General features: G+C 45.7%; 1 protein-coding gene across 2 annotated transcripts in view; it reads right to left on the bottom strand.

Moving 5' to 3' along the window:
• Nucleotides 1-19,864, bottom strand: part of armh3 (armadillo like helical domain containing 3) — a 186,573-nt gene that overhangs the window by 47,484 nt on the left and 119,225 nt on the right. For both annotated transcript variants that reach the window (XM_063071318.1, XM_063071319.1), the window contains one exon: nucleotides 7,824-7,902. In XM_063071318.1, coding sequence (XP_062927388.1) covers nucleotides 7,824-7,902 — 79 coding nt within the window. The remainder of the gene's footprint in view (nucleotides 1-7,823; nucleotides 7,903-19,864) is intronic.

Here is a 19,864-nt window from a genome sequence, read left to right as displayed (position 1 = left end):
TCTGTCCATCATCCCTCCTCACCTGGATCCACCCATCACCTCCCAGCCTCTGTCACTATTCCCACTCTCCACTCCTCCATCTGTCCATCATCCCTCCTCACCTGGATCCACCCATCACCTCCCATCCTCTGTCACTATTCCCACTCTCCACTCCTCCATCTGTCCATCATCCCTCCTCACCTGGATCCACCCATCACCTCCCATCCTCTGTCACTATTCCCACTCTCCACTCCTCCATCTGTCCATCATCCCTCCTCACCTGGATCCACCCATCACCTCCCAGCCTCTGTCACTATTCCCACTCTCCACTCCTCCATCTGTCCATCATCCCTCCTCACCTGGATCCACCCATCACCTCCCAGCCTCTGTCACTATTCCCACTCTCCACTCCTCCATCTGTCCATCATCCCTCCTCACCTGGATCCACCCATCACCTCCCAGCCTCTGTCACTATTCCCACTCTCCACTCCTCCATCTACCCATCATCCCTCCTCACCTGGATCCACCCATCACCTCCCAGCTCTGTCACTATTCCCACTCTCCACTCCTCCATCTGTCCATCATCCCTCCTCACCTGGATCCACCCATCACCTCCCAGCCTCTGTCACTGTTCCCACTCTCCCCTCCTCCATCTGTCCATCATCCCTCCTCACCTGGATCCACCCATCACCTCCCAGCCTCTGTCACTATTCCCACTCTCCACTCCTCCATCTGTCCATAATCCCCCCTCACATGGATCCACCCATCACCTCCCAGCCTCTGTCACTATTCCCACTCTCCACTCCTCCATCTGTCCATCATCCCTCCTCACCTGGATCCACCCATCACCTCCCATCCTCTGTCACTATTCCCACTCTCCACTCCTCCATCTGCCCATAATCCCCCCTCACATGGATCCACCCATCACCTCCCATCCTCTGTCACTATTCCCACTCTCCACTCCTCCAACTGTCCATCATCCCTCCTCACCTGGATCCATCAATCACCTGCCAGCTCTTGCTCCACGCCTTCCACCACCTTTTTATAGCAGCTACTTCCACTCTATCTTTCAGTTTAGGTGACAGGCCTTGATCCAAAATGCCGAATGTCCATTTACCTCCACAGATGCTGTCTGACCTGCTGAGTTCCTTCAGCATCTTCATATTACTCCAGATTCCAGGATTGCAGTCTCTTGTGTCTCCTGTTTAATTTATCCTGGCTCAGGTGGAAAGCTGTTTCAGGCAGTACATCTTCCTCTGAAAGACGCGACTACATTCAAACTCAGGCTGGGTCAATGAAAAAGGCATACAAGCTGCAAACGTTTGAGCAGAGAACGAAGGCAAGTTGTTCTCTGCAGTACCGAGTGAGTATTGCCCTGTCCGGGGAGTAAAATGATTCTCCATCCACAGCAGCCTTTTGATGAAGAGCTGGGGACCACCCCCAATCTCTGGAATGGAAGGGGGAAACCAGTGCTATCAGTGCAGGGGACTGTAAAAATGCTTCTGAATTCAGAATGTAAGACCATAAGACATAGGAGGAGAATTAGGCCAATTGGCTCTGTGTCTGCTCTTCCATTCCATCATGGCTGATTTATTATCCCTCTCAACTCCATTATCCTGCCTTCTCCTGTTAACCTTTGAAGCCTTTAATAATTAAGATCCTATCAAACTCTGCTTTATGTATACCCAGTTACGTTGTCTCAACAGCTGTCTGTGGCAATGAATTTCACAGATTCTCCACTCTCTGGCTAAAGAAATTCCTCTTCTCTGTTCCAGAAGGATGTCCTCCTATTCTGAGGCCATGACCTCTGGTCCTAGACCAACCCACTATGGGAAACATCCTCTGCAGATTCACTCGATCCAGGCCTTTCAAAATTAAATAGGTTTCAATGAGACCCCCCACCCCCCGCCATTATTCTAAGATCCAGGACGTGTTATGAAGGCTATAATATATATAGCTGCTGGCAGCCTTGAAACACTGGAGACAAGATACATGAAACAGTAAAGGATAAATATTATCTACAGGGCACGCTGATTTATTCTTTTGAATCAACAACATAATGTCTAAATTTGTGGGTGATACCAGATCTGAGACATTACTGAGGAGGACAAGGGGACCAATATAGCGGATGAAGGGAAGACTAACAGGGATAATACATCAGGAAAGGATGGGCACGGAGTGATGACCAAGCCAAGATCTTTGAAATAATGGAAGGGTTTAATAATTGTTACTTGGGAAGAGTAGCGTTGGATTGTCACTAACATATCCAACAAAGTAATGCCTTCACCCAGAGTGGCAGCAGTACAGAACACTCTCCCACACCAAGTGATTAAAGCAAACAGTGCAGATGCATGTAAGAGGCAGCTGGACACACATCTGAGGGAGAGGTATCAGGTGGCATGGTAGTGCAGTGGTTAGTGTAATGCTTCATGGTGCCAGCATTCAGAAGATCAGGGTTTACTTTGTGCTGTTTGTCAGGAGCACGTCCATTCTCCCTGTTTCCACCAGCTGCTCCAGTTTCTTCCCACGTTCCAAAAAGACATGTAGGTTGAAGTTGTGGGCATGCTACGTTGGCATTGGGAGCATGGCAACACACGCAGGCTGCCCCCAGCACATATAAGGACTGTGTCGGTCGCTGACACAAACGATGCTTGCATGTTTCGATGTACACATGGCTAATAAAGCTAATCTTTATCTGCTAGGTTTAAGTGATGAAAAACAGGTGGAGATGCCAGTACGTATAAAATCCAGTACGGACTGGCTGGGCCGAGTAGCTTGTTTCTGGCACAATCTCTATTTGGACCCAGTATTGCTTGCTGAATGACATGAGAGGAGCACAAAGAAACCAGAGGCCGCCAATTCAGTCGCAGCAAAAACAAAGCACTTGCCCCCATTTAACCTTTCCATCAGCAGTGAATTGTGATAAAAACAGAAACCGCTCACATGATCTCCTGGACCAGAACATGTAGCAAAACTCTAACCATGACTCCAAAAAGATAAGCTTTTAAAAAGCCATTATGCATGGCTCTAAACCTTCGGTGAAATGCTGGCAGGTTTCCCTTACACAGGAAGAATAGAAATCACCGCCTCCACCTCTTCTGTTCCAAGCACACAGAAACACAGTGTGTCAAGAGGAAGAAATGTTTCAGTTTGAGCCTTTCATTTCATTATCCCCAGCAGAAAAACAATAGACATATCATCCGTTGTCCCGAAATCGCAGTCCATGCAGCTGGGCTGGCCATCTCAGCACGCAGCCTGTCAAAACTCTCCTACCTGGCTCACTGGCTGTCAAAGCTGCTGGCTTAGGGTGGCATGGTAGCACAGGAGTTAGTGTGATGCTTTACAGCACATGTGACCCGGGTTCAATTTCCACTGCTGTCTGTAAGGAATTGTACTTCTCCCTATGACCGCAGTCACAGAAAACTACAGCACAGAGAAAAGGTCCTTAGGCCCATCCAGTCAATGCCAACCCATTTAAACTACCTAGTCCCATTGACCTGCACCTGGACCTTAGCCCTCCATACCCTCCCCATTGAAATCACATCCACCACTTGCTCTAGCTCGTTCCACATTTCACTTCTCTCTGAGTGGAGAAATTTCCCCTCATAAGCCCCATAAACATTTTACCCTTCACCTGTAACCTAGCACCTCTAGTTGTAGTCCCACCCAACCTCAGTAGAAATAGCCTGCTTGTATTTACCCTATCTATACCCCTCATACTTTGTATTCCTCCATCAAATCTCTCCTCAATTTTCTATGTTTGAGGGAATAAAGTTCTAACCTATTCAATCTTTCCTTATGTCAGGTACTTCAGTTCTGGCAACATACAATACTCCAAATTAGGCCTCACCAACATCTTATACAACTTCAGCATAACTTTCCAACTCCTGTACTCAACACTTTGATCTGTGAAAGCCAACGTGCCAGAAACTTTGCTAACGACCATGCGATGCTATCAAACCTGTGGTGCCACTTTCAATGAATTACGGACCTGTATTCCCAGATCAGAGAGGCAACTATCTATTACTACCCTCTGGCTTCTCCCGCAAATCCAACGTCTAATCCAATTTAACACATCGAATGCCAAGCGACTGAACCTTCTTGGTCAACCTCCCATGCGGGACCTTGTCAAATGCCTTGCTGAAGTCCATGTAGTCAACATCCACTGCCTTGCCTTTCTCAACTTTCCTGGTAACATACTTGAAAACTTCTGTAAGCTTGATTAGGCATGACCAACCATGCACAAATCCATGCACTCATCTCTAATCAGTCCCTGACTATCCAAATATTAATATATCTGATCTCTTAGAATACCTACCAATAACTTTCCCACTACTGATGTAAGGCTCAATGGCCTATATTTCCTAGTTTATTCTTAGACCCTTTCTTAAACAGCGGAACAACATTAGCTACCCCCCAGTCCTCCAGCTCCCCGTCGCTAAAGACAATGTAAATACCTCCACTAGAGTCCCTGCAATTTCTGTACCAGACTCCCACAGGGTCCGAGGGAAAACCCTGGGGATTTCTCCACCCTGATTTGCCTCAAGACAGCAAACACTTCCTTCTCTGTAATCTGTATAGGGTCCATGACCTTGTTGCTACTTTGCCTCACTTCTATAGACACTGTCCAGCTCCTGAATAAATACAACTGCAAAAAATCCATTTAAGATCTCCCCCATCTCTTTTGACTCCGCACAGATTACCATTCTGATCTTCCAGAGGACCAATTTTGTCCCTTGCAACCCTTTTGCTCTTAACATATCTGTCAGAGACCTTTAGATTCTCCTTCATCCTGTGTGCAAGAGCAACCTCATGCCTTCTTTTATCACTCCTGATTTCATTCTTAAGAGTTCTACTGCATTTCTTATTCTCCTGAAGTACCTCATTTGTTCCTACCCGCTTATACCTGCTACGCAGCCTCTTTTTTTTCCCCTTAACCAGGGTTTCAATGAGTGTGTGTTTCCTCCAGGTGCTCTGGTTTCCTCCCACATTTCGAAGATGTACAGGTTAGGGTTAGTGAACCCTGGGCCAACAGACCATCATCATGATTATAAAGACCCTGTTATGTCGCTGGTTTTTAGGGCAGCAAAGGGCCATCAGACCATAAAACCCAAGACGGGCCACTCAGCTCCACCAATCCATCGTAGCTGACCCGTTACCCTTCTCCCCGTAACCTTTGATGCCCTGACTGGCAAAGAAGATGCCAACTCCTTTAAATATATTCAATGACTTGGCCTTCACTGCAATGAATTCCACAGATTCACCAACCTCTGGCTAAAGGAATTCCTTCTCATCTGGTTTAAATGGAAATCCCTCTATTCTGAGGCTGTGCTCTCCGGTCCTGGACTCATCTCCTCTTGGAAACATCCTCTCCATATCCACGCGATTTAGGCTTCTCAATATTCAAAAAGCATGATACGCTGGCACTGGAAGTGTGCCCGAACTGGACTGTGCTGGTTGTTGATGCAAACGGTGCATTTCACTTTATGTTTTGATGTGCTTGTGCCAAATAAAGCTAATCTTTAATCTGTCTTTACAACCCCTAGCCTGTTTGGGCTGTTGCGATAAGACTTCACACTTGCAGATGCCTCTCCAAAACCAAGGGACATTGGTTTAGGGTGAGGAAAGACTTAAAAGCACCTGAGGGTGGCATTGGAGCCTCCATACCAGATGGTGATGTGACCAGTCAGAATTGCCTTCACCCACATCTGTAGAAATCTGCACGAGTCTTTGCTGACATGCCAAATATCCTCAAATTCCTAATGAAATATAGCCCCTGTTGTGCATCTTTGTAACTGCTCTGATATGTGGGGCGCAGCTTAGATCTTCAGAGATGTTGACACCCAGAATCTTGACAGAAACTATGTTCCTCTCTCCATAGATCCTGCCTGAACTACAAAGTGTTCCCAGCATTCTGTTGTTTTAAATTTGGATTCCCAGCACTGCCAGCTTTCTGCCTCTAGGCTGCCATTGCCAATCACTGCACCCTGAGCCGTGCGGCAAAGTGCGGGTGTGTGGACTGCAGACGAGGACGGGATTGTTCTCAGACATCATTCATCTGCAGTTAGACCTGGGTTCACTGGTGGGCCAGTCAATGAGTGACAGAACTAAACTGCAGCAGCTCTCAATGGGGTGGAAGTAAACTGATGCACAAGTATACTTAGAAAGCATTAGAGCTACATAGCTGCAACACACATCAAAGTTGCTGGTGAACGCAGCAGGCCAGGCAGCATCTCTAGGAAGAGGTACAGTCGACGTTTCGGGCCGAGACATTTCGTCAGGACTAACTGAAGGAAGAGTTAGTAAGAGATTTGAAAGTGGGAGGGGGAGGGGGAGATCAGAAATGATAGGAGAAGACAGGAGGGGGAGGGATGGAGCCAAGAGCTGGACAGGTGATTGGCAAAAGGGGATATGAGAGGATCATGGGACAGGAGGTCCGGGAAGAAAGAAAAGGGGGAGGGGGGAAAACCCAGAGGATGGGCAAGGGGTATAGTGAGAGGGACAGAGGGAGAAAAAGGAGAGAGAGAGAAAGAATGTGTGTATATAAATAAATAATGGATGGGGTACGAGGGGGAGGTGGGGCATTAGCGTAAGTTTGAGAAGTCAATGTTCATGCCATCAGGTTGGAGGCTACCCAGACGGAATATAAGGTGTTGTTCCTCCAACCTGAGTGTGGCTTCATCTTTACAGTAGAGGAGGCCGTGGAATTAAAATGTGTGGCCACTGGGAGATCCTGCTTTCTCTGGCGGACAGAACGTAGGTGTTCAGCGAAACGATCTCCCAGTCTGTGTCGGGTCTCCCCAATATATAGAAGGCCACATCGAGAGCACCAGACGCAGTATATCACCCCAGCAGACTCACAGGTGAAGTGTCGCCTCACCTGGAAGGACTGTCTGGGGCCCTAAATGGTGGTAAGGGAGGAAGTGTAAGGGCATGTGTAGCACTTGTTCCGCTTACAAGGATAAGTGCCAGGAAGGAGATCAGTGGGGAGGGATGGGGGGGACGAATGGACAAGGGAATCACGTAGGGAGCGATCCCTGTGGAAAGCAGAGAGGCGGGGGGGGGGGGCGGGGAGGGAAAGATGTGCTTAGTGGTGGGATCCCGTCTGCTGGGGTGATATACTGCATCCGGTGCTCCCGATGTGGCCTTCTATATATTGGCGAGACCCAACAGAGACTGGGAGATCATTTCGCTGAACACCTACGTTCTGTCCACCAGAGAAAGCAGGATCTCCCAGTGGCCACACATTTTAATTCCATGTCCCATTCTGATATGCCTATCCACGGCCTCCTCTACTGTAAAGATGAAGCCACACTCAGGTTGGAGGAACAACACCTTATATACCGAATGGGTAGCCTCCAACCTGATGGCATGAACATTGACTTCTCTAACTTCCGCTAATGCCCCACCTCCCCCTCGTACCCCATCCGTTATTTATTTATATACACACATTCTTTTTCTCTCTCTCCTTTTTCTCCCTCTGTCCCTCTCACTATACCCCTTGTCCATCTTCTGGGTTTTCCCCCCTCCCTTTTCTTTCTCCCTGGGCCTCCTGTCCCATGATCCTCTCGTATCCCTTTTGCCAATCACCTGTCCAGCTCTTGGCTGCATCCCTCCCCCTCCTGTCTTCTCCTATCATTTCGGATCTCCCCCTCCCCCTCCCACTTTCAAATCTCTTACTATCTCTTCCTTCAGTTAGTCCTGACGAAGGGTCTCGGCCCGAAACGTCGACTGTACCTCTTCCTAGAGATGCTGCCTGGCCTGCTGCGTTCACCAGCAACTTTGATGTGTGTTGCTTGAATTTCCAGCATCTGCAGAATTCCTCATGTCTGAAAGCTACATACCTGATCTTCGGAGAGCTGTGAGATGTGATTGACTGCCGCATACGACTCTATCTTGGGGTTAAAATGGTTGATGATGGCTCTGCAAAACAGAAAGTGGCCTCTTGTAATCTAAATCTGATTACAATGTAAACTGAAATTAATATTCAATAGCTGAAATTTGATACAATTTAGCTTGTATTGGTAAATGGAAAATAGTCAAACATGAATTTGTTTTCAAACATTGCTTAGCAACTTTAAACAAGAAAAATGTCCACTTTGTAACCACGAAGGTTATATATACGCAGGGGCAGATATGATGAGAAAGATGGTATAATTATTTACTTATTGGCAAAACTGCCCATTATGGCAAAATAACACCCACCACTTACAAAAATGCATGTGAAAATCATCTCCTCTCCATAGAGCAACTGAGAACACACTTATAAAACTCATTTACTGGCCAGCAGTAGCTTTGGGAAGTCCAGACATGATGAAAAATGCCATATAAAATCAAGTATTTTACTTCCTTCGGTCCTTCTCATGATTCCCGAGGAGGCAAGAAACACTGTTCTCTGCATTATGAATGCAGATGGCAAATATCCAAGACAGCAAGGGTGTACAGAGTTACTTTGCTGGAGACACAAGAGGCTACAGATACTGGAAATCTGAAGCAAGATATAAACTGCCAGAGGAACTCAGCTGGTCAGACACTCTCCATGCACAGTTGATGTGTGAGGTTAAGATTTTTCATCTGGATTGAGTGAGTAGTGGGGAGATGGCAAGTATAAAAAGGTAGGGGAAGGGATGGGGACAGAGGCTTGGAGGTGACGGGTGGATCCAGGTGAGGAGAAGGGGTGATAGAAAGATAGAGGAGGGGAGAGTGAGAATAATGACAGAGGCCAAGAGGTGCTAGTTGGATGTGGAATCTGATAGGAGAGGAAGGTGGGAGCATGGAATTAAGTGAGGGAGATGGCAACGGCAGAAGGTATTGATATTGATTTATTATTGTCACATGTACTAAGATAGAGTGAAAACCCCGTCTTGTGCACTGTTTGTACAGATGAAATCATTACACAATGCATTCAAATCCATTAATGCAAAACACTAACAATGCAGAATGAAGTGCAAGAATCACTGAAAAAGCACAGTGCAGGTAAACGATAAAGTGCAGAATCATAACAGGGTAGATTGTGAGGCCAAGAGTCAATCTTATTATATAAGAGGTCTGTTCTAGAGTCTGATAACAGTGCGACAGAAGCTGTACTTGATCCTGTTGGCTCAAAATGCCATGTGAATCACAGGGCACTGTGAAAACTAAGAGTTTCTCCTCGCCATTCCAAGAGTCACATTCTTATCCAGAATGTGTTCCCTGATTTCCAACTCCCCATACTGAAGAAACCGTCTCTTATTCATCCTCCCTGAATCTTCTGTGTCTTAATGAGAATACACAGAATCAGAATTAATATCACCAGCATATGTCTTGAAACTTGTTAGCAGTACAACAAATACATGATGAACAGAGAGAAGAAAACTGAGTTATAGCTAGCATAGACATGTCTATTAAATAGTTAAGTTAAAATAAGCAGTGCAAAAAACAAATAAAAAAGTAGTGAGGTAGTGCTCACGGGTTCAATGTCCATTTGGAAATCGGACGGCAGAGGGGAAGAAGCTGTTCCTGAATCCACTGAGTGTGTGCCTTCAGGCTTCTGTGCCTCCTTCCCGACGGTAACACTGTGAAGAGGGCACGTTCTGGGTGGTGGGGATCCTTAATGATGGACGCTGCCTTCCTAAGGCACCGCTCCTTGAGGGTGTCTTGGATACTACAGACGCTAGCACCCATGATGGAGCTGATTAAGTTTACAAGTTTCTGCAATTTACTTTGATCTTGTGCAATAGCACTGTCATACCAGACGATGACGCAGCCAGTCAGAATGCTCTCCATGGTACATTTGTAGAAGTTTCAAGTGTTCTAGTTGACAAACCAAATCTCCTGAAACTCCTAATGAAATATAGCCACAGTCTTGCCTTCTTTATAGCTGCATCAATATTTTGTGTCCAGGTTAGGTCCTCAGAGATTCTAACACCCAGAAACATGAAACTGCCCACTCTCTCCACTTCTGATCCCCCTATGAGGATTGGTTTGTGTTCCCTCGTCTTACCCTTCCCGAAGTCCACAGTCAGCTCTTTGGTCTTGCTGATGTTGAGTGCCAGGTTGTTGCTGCAGCACCACTTACTAACTGGTATATCTCGCTCCTATACGCCCTCTCATCTCCATCTGAGATTCTGTCAGCAATGGTTTGATCATCAGCAAATTTATAGATGCTGTTTGAGCTATGCCTAGCCACACAGTCATGGATGCAGAGAGAGTAGAACAGTGGGCTAAGCGCACATTCCTGTGGAGCGCCAGTGTTGATTGTCAGCAAGGTGGAGATGTTACTTCTGATCTGCACAGACTGCAGTCTTCCGGTTAGGAAGTCAAAGATTCAGTTGCAGAGGGAGGTACAGAGGCCTAGGTTTTGTAGCTTTTTAAATCAGGACTGTAGGAACGATGGTGTTAAATGTTGAGCTATTGTCAATAAAGAACATCCTGACCTAGGCATTTGCATTGTCCAGGTGATCCAAGGCAGCACGGAGAGCCACTGAGATTGCATCTGCTGTAGAACTATTGTGGTGAGAGGCAAACTGCAGTGGGTCCAAGTCCTTCCTGAGACGGGTGTTGATCCTAGTCATGACCAACCTCTCAAAGTATTTGATCACCACAGATGTGAGCGCTACTGGACGATAGTCATTGAGGCAGCTCACACTGCTCTTTTTGTGCACTGGTATAATTGTCGCCTTTTAAAGCAGTCTAATTTCCAATAGTTATAACTGAATTGTACTCATTCTCACTTTACAAGGGTCTCTTACCAATTTTTAAACCAGAACCCAGAGTTCTCTCCTGCAGCAGAGGGTGTAATTCTATGGTCAGTTTGTTCAGTTATTCTCCCTTGATGTAACTTCATTATTTTTTATAGTTAGCAAAGTTCAAAGTAAATTTATTATTAAAGTACATATATGTTGCAAAACTATAGCTTTAAGTTTATTTTCTTGCAAGCATTCACGGTAGAACAAAAATACAATAGAATCAATGAAAAACTATGACTGATAAATAACCAATTGTGCAAATACACAAAAGTAACAGTAATAAATAAATAAATAACACAAAGAACATGAGTTGGAGAGTCTGTGAGAGTCCATACTTTGTGGAACCTCACGTTTCAGTGTGCCAGTGAGTGTAGTTGCTCACACCGATTCAGAATCCTCATGGCTGTAGGGTAATGACTGTTCCTGAACCTGGTGGCGTGGGTCCTGTGACTCCTGTACCTCCCTCCCAATGGTAGCAACAATGAGGGAGCATGGCCTGGATGGTGGGGGTCTTTAATGATGGATGCCACTTTCTTGCGGCAGCAATCCTTGTAGATGTGACAGGTGAACTGTCACGTAAAATGCCACATTAACCACTGTGCCATCACATTGGTCCATTACGATGGGAACAAGATTCAACATCTTCACTCCACCATGCCCTCTTGTTCAAGAACTATAACGCAACAATGCGTGTCAGCTGAGGAAGCCAGATGGAGATATTAAAATCAGATTTATTTATGAAGGAAAGATGAATGCATTGCAGGAGACAGCAGGACACGGGGCTCGTAACTCAGTGTGCAGATAACACTGCGGGATTCAGCCAAAGTCATAGATTCAAAGACAGAACAATTGTAAGGCAGATAATTACAGGATGTTCCTTGAAATGGCTTACATGATCTTGCCAGCTATTTACTAAGGGCTGTCTTGTAGGGTGAAGACTTTCACTGTGGAGCAGATGGTTGCTGAGATCTGACCTTAACACTCATGCTCCTAAGTTGTAGGAAGAAGTGGTACTTTAGTATCACCTTAACAATTTTTACAAATGCACCGTAGAAAGCATCCTATCTGGGTGCATCACGGTTTGTATGGCAACTGCTCTGCTTGTGGCTGCAAGACATTGCAGAGAGATGTGAACACAGTCCAGTCTATCATGAAAAATACATGGTCACGCACTTTGATAGTAGAAATAAATGTGCAGACTATTTTCTAATCCAAAAATCTGGGATGCAAAGGGACTTGGGAGTCCTTGTACAGAACACCCTGAAGGTTAACTTAGTCAAATCGGTGGTGAGGAAGGCAAATACCATGTTAGCATTCATTTCAGGAGGTCATTCAAGAGGTCAAGAATACAAGAGCAGGGATGTGATGCTGAGGCTTTATAAAGCACTAGTGAGGCCTCACCTTGAGTATTGTGAACAGTTTTGGGCCCCTCACCTTAGAAAAGATGTGCTGGCATTGGAGAGGGTCCAGAGGAGGTTCACAAGAATGATTCCAAGAACAAAAGGGTTATCATATGAGGAACGTTTGACTCCATGGGCCAGATGGCCGAATTCTTCTCCTATGTCTTCTGGTCTAAGACCAGCTGCCTCCATAGTCTCTACACTTCCCACTGCCCCAGTAAAGAAGTCCACAGAGTTACCTTAATAAGCTCCCCACCTTCTTATTCAGGCCTCCATCCCCTTTCTTTCCAGACATGATGAAGGATCTTGGCACAAAATGTCAACTGGTTATTTACAACTACAGATGTAGCCTGACATGCTGAATGCTATCTTTTTATGCGTGTTACTCAAGACTTCCAGCATCTGCAGAACTTTTTGTGTTTATGTTAATCATAATAAGATGCCACCACCACAGTCATTCTCCCTTCTTCCCCCTTCCGTCAAGCAGAAGATAGAAATGCTTAGGGAATATGTATCACTCAATCCCACTGTTATAAAATTTGAAAGACCTCTAATGCACTAAAGATGAACTGGTGACCTCTCAATCTACCTCACCCTGGCCCTTGCACATTATTTGTTGGTCTATGGATTTCTCTGTAACCTTAACAATATATTCTGCATTTTGTTACTGTTTTGCCTTTCGTGCTCTCTCGATGTGGGGAATGATCAACTGTGGGGGGTGGGGGGGGGGTTCCCAACCTTTTTAGTGCCACAGTCCAATACCATTTGGCAAGGGTTCTGATCTAAGGTATACAGATGAACACAAAGCTTTGCAGTGTCTTGGTACACGTGACAACAATAAACCAATCACCCTATCCAGTTCTCAGTATGTGGCGCAGTACCTGGGCAATGCCACTGATGAGGTAGTGAGGTGAATCAGGTGATCGGCGACTGGGACATCAACTTGCTGGAAGCCAAGTAAATGGAAATGGGAAATTACCTGCTTTAATATTATTAGCTGACATGGTTGTGTAGTGCTTAGCATAATGCTTTACAGCAGGGGTCCCCAACCTTTTTTCCACCGCGGACCAGTTTAATATTGACAACATTCTTGCAGACCAGCCGATGGGGGCGAGGGTGTTAATCATGACTGGAATATAGGTGACAAGTCAACTATAAGTCACTTATAAGTGGCTAATACACTCAATTTCATTTCTAAAGGGTTTATCTAACGAATTTAATATTAAACACACAGCGCCTAGTTTCCTCGCAGAAATATAGTGATAAGTCAATTATAAGTCACTTATAAGTCAATAGCATCATTGCAGAAAACCCCGCTTCGCAGAGATATGATGTTAGAAATGGAAGCAACGTTTTCCATGCTTTTGTGGCTATCTCAGGATATTCAACCTTGACTTTGATCCAGAATGCCGGCAGAGATGTTATGTCAAACATACTTTTCAGCCCGCCGTCACTTATAAGCTCGAGGAGTTGATCTTCTTCCCGCAATGACATGGATGACTCACCAGGGACGTTCACAAATGGGTCACGGACCCATTCCTTTGCACGTCTTGGGTCATTTGCGGTTGGGAAGTAACGCTCGAATTCTGTCAACAGCGAAGATAGATGATCGCGCACCAGTTGTGAGAAGGATGGTGCAGCCTCAGTCTCTCTCAAAATCCCAGCTAATGTTGGGAACATGTCAAGTATGCCCCAGTCCACTCGCCGTCCCCACAGTTCCAGTTTGGCTGTGAAAGCAGACACTTTATCTGCCAACGTGAAGACAGTTGTCATTCTCCCCTGAAGTGACAAATTGAGTTCATTGAGCAGGTTGAAGATGTCACACAGATAAGCGAGTTTTGCTATCCACTCCTCGTCACTGAAGTGTGCTGCCAGTGGTGACTTTTTTCCCAAAAGAAATCTCAGTAGCGGCTCTCTTAACTCAAAAACCCTGGCCAGGGCTCTCCCCCTTGATAGCCACCTGACTTCAGTGTGAAAGAGAAGGCGTTTGTGCTCTGCATCTATTTCCTTGCAAAGCTGCTCAAACAGACGTGAGTTAAGGGCTTTTGCTTTAATGTGATTGATAACTTCAACAACGTCACTCAGTACACTGTTAAGATCAGGTGACATTTTTCAGCTGGCCAGCATTTCCCTGTGTGTGACACAGTGTGTAGACTGGCATTCACAAGCAACCTCTTTGACTTGGGTAGTGAAACCAGACAGCTGTCCAGTCACAGCTGCAACCCCGTCTGTGCATACTCCAACACAGAATGACCAGTCCAGTTTGTCTGACATGTAGTCATTCAAAGACTGGAATAGTTCTGCCCCAGTTGTGTTAGTTGGCAGCGGCAGTGCACACAATACATCCTTGTGCACATCGTCTTGAAATATATATCACACATAAACCAGCAGTATTGCCTTGTTGTTGACATCGGTAGAGGAGAACTGGTTAGGCCTTATTTATTTATTATTTTTCCCCCTTTTTTCTCTCTCTGTTCCTCTCACTATAACTCTTTGCCTGCTCTCCATCCTCTGGGCTCCCCTCCCCCTTTCTTTCTTCCTAGGTTTCCTGTCCCATGATCCTCGCCCTTCTCCAGCCTTGTATCCTTTTTGTCAATTATCTGTCCAGCTCTTAGCTCCATCACTTCCCCCTCCTGTCTTCTCCTATCATTTTGGATCTCCCCCTCCCCCTTCCCCTCTCAAATCTCTTACTATCTCTTCTTTCAGTTAGTCCTGACGAAGGGTCTTGGCCCGAAACGTCGACTGTACCTCTTCCTAGAGATGCTGCCTGGCCTGCTGCGTTCACCAGCAATTTTTGTGTGTGTTGCTTGAATTTCCAGCATCTGCAGAATTCCTTGTGTTAGTCTTAGCAATACGGCCAGCCACTAAGTACGACGCTCTCAGGGCAGCAGCATTTGTGGAGGTGTTGGCTCTCAGCACTTGCTCCTGTCCTGCTTGCTCACGTTTTCTCCACTCAAAAAACTCAACGGGTTTGCCTTTAAGTGCAGGGTGCTTGGATTCAAGGTTCCGAAGCAGTTGTGAGGGCTTCATTGCCTCATTAGACGGCTTGTCTCCACGTATCACACACAGGGGGCTTGGAGCATGCAAGTCACCGGTCGCAATAAAGCCACATTTTATGGCTTTATTTTCTGTTGAAGGAAGCTTCCCTTTTTTTGCAGTCTTGGCCTCAGCTGTCCCTGCGTTATCATCATCGTTAGGCCTTTTATGTCCCCTACCACCTCTTCCAAAGAAACCCTCAAGCAACGTTTGTTTTTTTACTCATCGAGTAGTTGTAGGTTAATGACCGACTGATGACCTCGCGTGCATTCAAGTTCAACAGTGCGTGACAGGGAATGAGGAAAGGTGCAGCTGACTCAAATCGTTTCATATCGCCAAATCATATTGTTTCCTCGCGGCCCGGTGGTTGAGGACCACTGCTTTACAGCGCCCATTTCAATTCCCACCACTGTCTGTAATGTAACTGTACATTCACCCCTTGACTGTGTAGGTTTCCTCTCACGTTCCAAAGGCGTACGGGTAAGAGTTAGCGAGTTGTGGGCATGAGCTGAAATAAGACAGTGTGGATGATGGATACTTATTTTATCTTGCGGCTTCAGTGATAATGGAGACACTAATCTTCTTTCATTGAGACCTAAATTTCCTCCAGCCTCCAGACTGTGATTTATTTTCCTTTTAGACCCCATTCTCTTGCCTTTTACCCATAATCCTGTAACTGTTGATGCCCCTCCTAAAGGTCCTGAAAGCTAAATGTTAATCGTTTGTTTCCACAGATGCTGCCTGACCCGTTGGGTGCACTTACTGTTCTTATTTCAAATTTTCAGCATCAGCTGTTTTTAAAATCTTCATTTGGGGATGAGGTAAAATTAATACTTTTGCTTGCGCTGAGCACAATTAGTGGCATAAAGCTCGAGAATGAATTGCTTTTCAATTCACACGGTTCCAAACAGCCAATCCTTCAGCAAGATTGTTCAAGGTGCTGAATTAGCTTTCATGCAGAAATTTAAAAATTTAAATACTATTCTGAGCTGTTGATGAATTTTTAAAAATATTTTCATAAAGCAAGATTTATGTAGCTGTATGAGCAGGAAATGATGACTCAAAGCTGTTGGCCCTTGGAGGCAGAAAACTAAAGCTGTCATTGTACGAGTGATCTGCTGTCAAATAGAATTGGAGCCCCCCCTCGCCAACCTGCTCTGAGTATACAGATCACCCACAGTTTCCGTTCTCAGTGCACAAATCCCTTCGGATGGAGAAGGGAAAGCAAAGAAAAATGTTAAAAAAAACATTATACTGCAACACTGCTTTCAGCGATAACAGGTTATGGAATGTGAAGGCTGTCCCAAAGATGTTTTCTCAGAGCTGTGGAAGTGAAATGGTGTGTGTCAGCACCGTGGAGCATAAGGATAAACGTGACCAGGAACTGGACGGTGTGGTTTGCTGTGGCGAGGGGCAGCAAATCCAACAGTGCCTTCCAAAAGGGAACTGGAGAAAGGCTTGCTGAGGGAAACATCGGGAGAGGGGAGAGAGGGATGGTAATCGGAGGACTTGGCCGTTTTGTGGCAACAACTATACATCTTTATGGTGCCCCTTTAACTGTGGATGGTTTCCATCGTGGCATCCTTGTCCTGGAACTGTAGCGACGTTACCCTGTGTTTGGGAGTGCAGATGCCCCAGTCCCATGCTGAGCAGTGGAAGGTGGGGGAGGGGAGGGCAGATTCAGCCCATGTTTGAGGGAGTCAGTCTCAGACCGTACCCAGTGTTGAGGGAGCTGGGGAGGGTTCCAGACTCTGTCCAGTGTTGGGGAAGATGGGAGGAGTATTCCAGTACATGCCAGGTGAGGTGCAGGAGGGTCCCAGACTGTGCCCAGTGTTGGGGGAGGGGAGAAGGGAGTTCTAGGCTGGTGGGGGGGGTGGGATTCCTAGATCATGCCCATTGTAGGGGAAGGGTGGGGATAGTTAAGAGCTGAGGGCGAAGCAGTCTGGGACCCTGCCTGGTGTTGGGATAAAGGTCTCTCCCAGGGATTTACCCTCATCCTGGTGGGACAGTGTGTCCAGCCTCCACTGGAGAGTCAGCTTTGCTGTGGCTTCACTCCCCTACTGTTGGTTTGTAACCACTGGACACGGATTATCCAGTCCGCTCTTTCCAGCGTGATTAATCACTGACTCGACACATTAAATACCGTGCAAGTGTGAAACAGATGGCTTTGCAACCTCCACTGAAAGAACTGATGAATTTACCAGCTCTCTCTGTGAGTTCTACGTTACACTCAGTGAGTGTGAGTATTAACCAGTCAGGGTGCAGAATTAAACTCCATCAAGCCCATTTCAATAATTTACCTCAGTTTGGAGCATAGGGTCTGATTATTAAGTTTTTTTTCTATATCTGATGTAGCTGTAACATGTTTCTGAAATGAGTTTGCCCTTTAATGTTGATCGTTTGCTGAATTAGAACCTGGTATATATTGTATGCCATTGTCCATTAGGAGCTGGGCAGAAACTGTCCAGATAATTTTTATTGGATTGTTATAACCTGCAAATCAACCACCTACTCAGTGACTTAACTCAGGTCCAAACACAAATTTGGCAAGAAATTAAATCAACCCACTTAAAAATGCAGTTTAATGTGTTGTCACAATTTGCAGCACATCCTGCACCGTCCAAATTCTATGATATGAATATAGAACAGACAGTGCAGCACAGTACAGGCCATTCAGCCTGTGATGTTGTGCTGACCTATACAAATTTATCCTATGATCAATCTAACTCTTCTCTCCTACACAGCCCATAACTCTCCATTTTTCTTTCATCCATGTGCCTATTTAAGAGTTTCTTAAATATCCCGAATATATCAGCCTCTACCACCACCTCTTGTAGTGTGTTTTAGGCACCTAACACTCTGTGTTTAGGAAAATAAAACTTATCTTTGACATCTTCCCTAAACTTTCCACCACTCACCTCAAACTGATATCCTCTGGTATTGGCCATTACCATTCTGGGAGAAAGGCACTGACTGTCCACTTCTCACGATCTTATCCACCTCTATCAAGTCATCGCTCCTCCTCCCACACGCCAGAGACTAGCTCGCACAACCTTCCTTCATAAGACATGCGCTCCAGTCCAGGCAGCATCCTGGTACATCTCCCCTGCACCTTCTCTAATGCTTTCACATCCTTCCAATAATGAGGCAACAAGACTCAACATGATATTCCAAGTGTGATCTAACTAAGCTGCATTATTTTCTTGCTGCTCTTGAAATCAATCCCCTGACTTATGAAGGCCAATGCAACATCAGCCTTCTTAAACACACTAGCAACTTTGAGGGATCTGTGTATGTGGATCCCAACATCCCCCTGTTCCTCCAGACTGCTAAGAATCCTGCCATTAACCTTGTACTGTGTCTTCAGATTTCATCTTCAATGTTTAAAGATGTTTGCATTAAACTCTTAATACAACAGGCAAACAGCATTTGGAGATACTGACCAGTGAAAGAGGGCTCTAGGTACACAGCACTGAAGACGACACCTCACACGAGGCTGTAGCCTACAGGACCAGCTGCATGAAGGACTTACAATCCCAAATAATACATCTCCCAGCCCTCCCCACTTTCCTCCTAAAACTATCTGGCATCCCAAAAGCAGAGTGCAACAATATGACAGATCCATTAAGACCTCAGAAACAGTTATTACCCGACAACTATCAGGTTCTTGAACATGTGTGGATAATCACTTGCCACCACTGAACTGATTTTACAACCTACAAACACACTCGAGGGCTCTAAAACACGCTGTCAGTAGTATTTTTAAACGCAAACAACAGGAATTCTGCAGATGCTGGAAATTCAAGCAACATACATCAAAGTTGCTGGTGAACGCAGCAGGCCAGGCAGCATCTATAGGAAGAGGCGCAGTCGACGTTTCAGGCCGAAGGGTCTCGGCCTGAAACGTCGACTGCGCCTCTTCCTATAGATGCTGCCTGGCCTGCTGCGTTCACCAGCAACTTTGATGTATGTTGCTGTCAGTAGTATTGCTTTATTTGCACAATTTGTCTTATTTTGCAGATTACTCTCCAGTCCTTGTGTATAGTTTTTTTTATAAATTCTATTGTAGGGTCATAGAACACTAAAGCACAGAAGCAGGCCCTTCAGCTCAGCTAGTCCATGCCAAACTGCTGTTCTGTCTAGTCCCATCCACCCACAGCTGGACCAAAGCCCTCCCATCCATGTACTTATCCAAACTTCTCTTAAATGTTGAAATCAAACCCGCATCCACCACTTCCACTGGCAGCTCATTCCACACTCTCGTCACCCTCTGAGTAAAGAAATCCCCCCTCTGGTTCTCCTCAAATATGTCACCTTTCACCTTTAACCCATGACCTCTAGTTCTAGTCTCACCCAAACTCAGTGGGAAAAGCCTGCCTGCATTACCCTATCTCTCTCCCTCATTGTAATTCTTTATGTTCCTGGAAATGTCTCCAAGAAAATTAACCTCAAGATGGATATGGTAACACACATGTGGTTTAATAATAAATTTTAGTTTGACTGACTCAGCTCAGAGAGTGAGAAACAGGACTTTCTCCAGACTGGTAACTTCTAACACTATATGGACATGTGCATTGAACAGCATTGAACAGAGTGGAGGTCACAGTGTGCAAAATTAGCTAGGCTGATATGCTAGAGCACGGTGGCAATGTTACAGATTTAAATGATGCTGCAAGAATGTGTAACAACCCACTGGCTTTGGTTGGCAAACAGCACAGAGTC

The sequence above is a fragment of the Mobula hypostoma genome, chromosome 19 (assembly GCF_963921235.1).
Source record: "Mobula hypostoma chromosome 19, sMobHyp1.1, whole genome shotgun sequence".
NCBI lineage: Eukaryota > Metazoa > Chordata > Chondrichthyes > Myliobatiformes > Myliobatidae > Mobula > Mobula hypostoma.
This window is presented reverse-complemented; position numbering and strand designations above follow the sequence as displayed.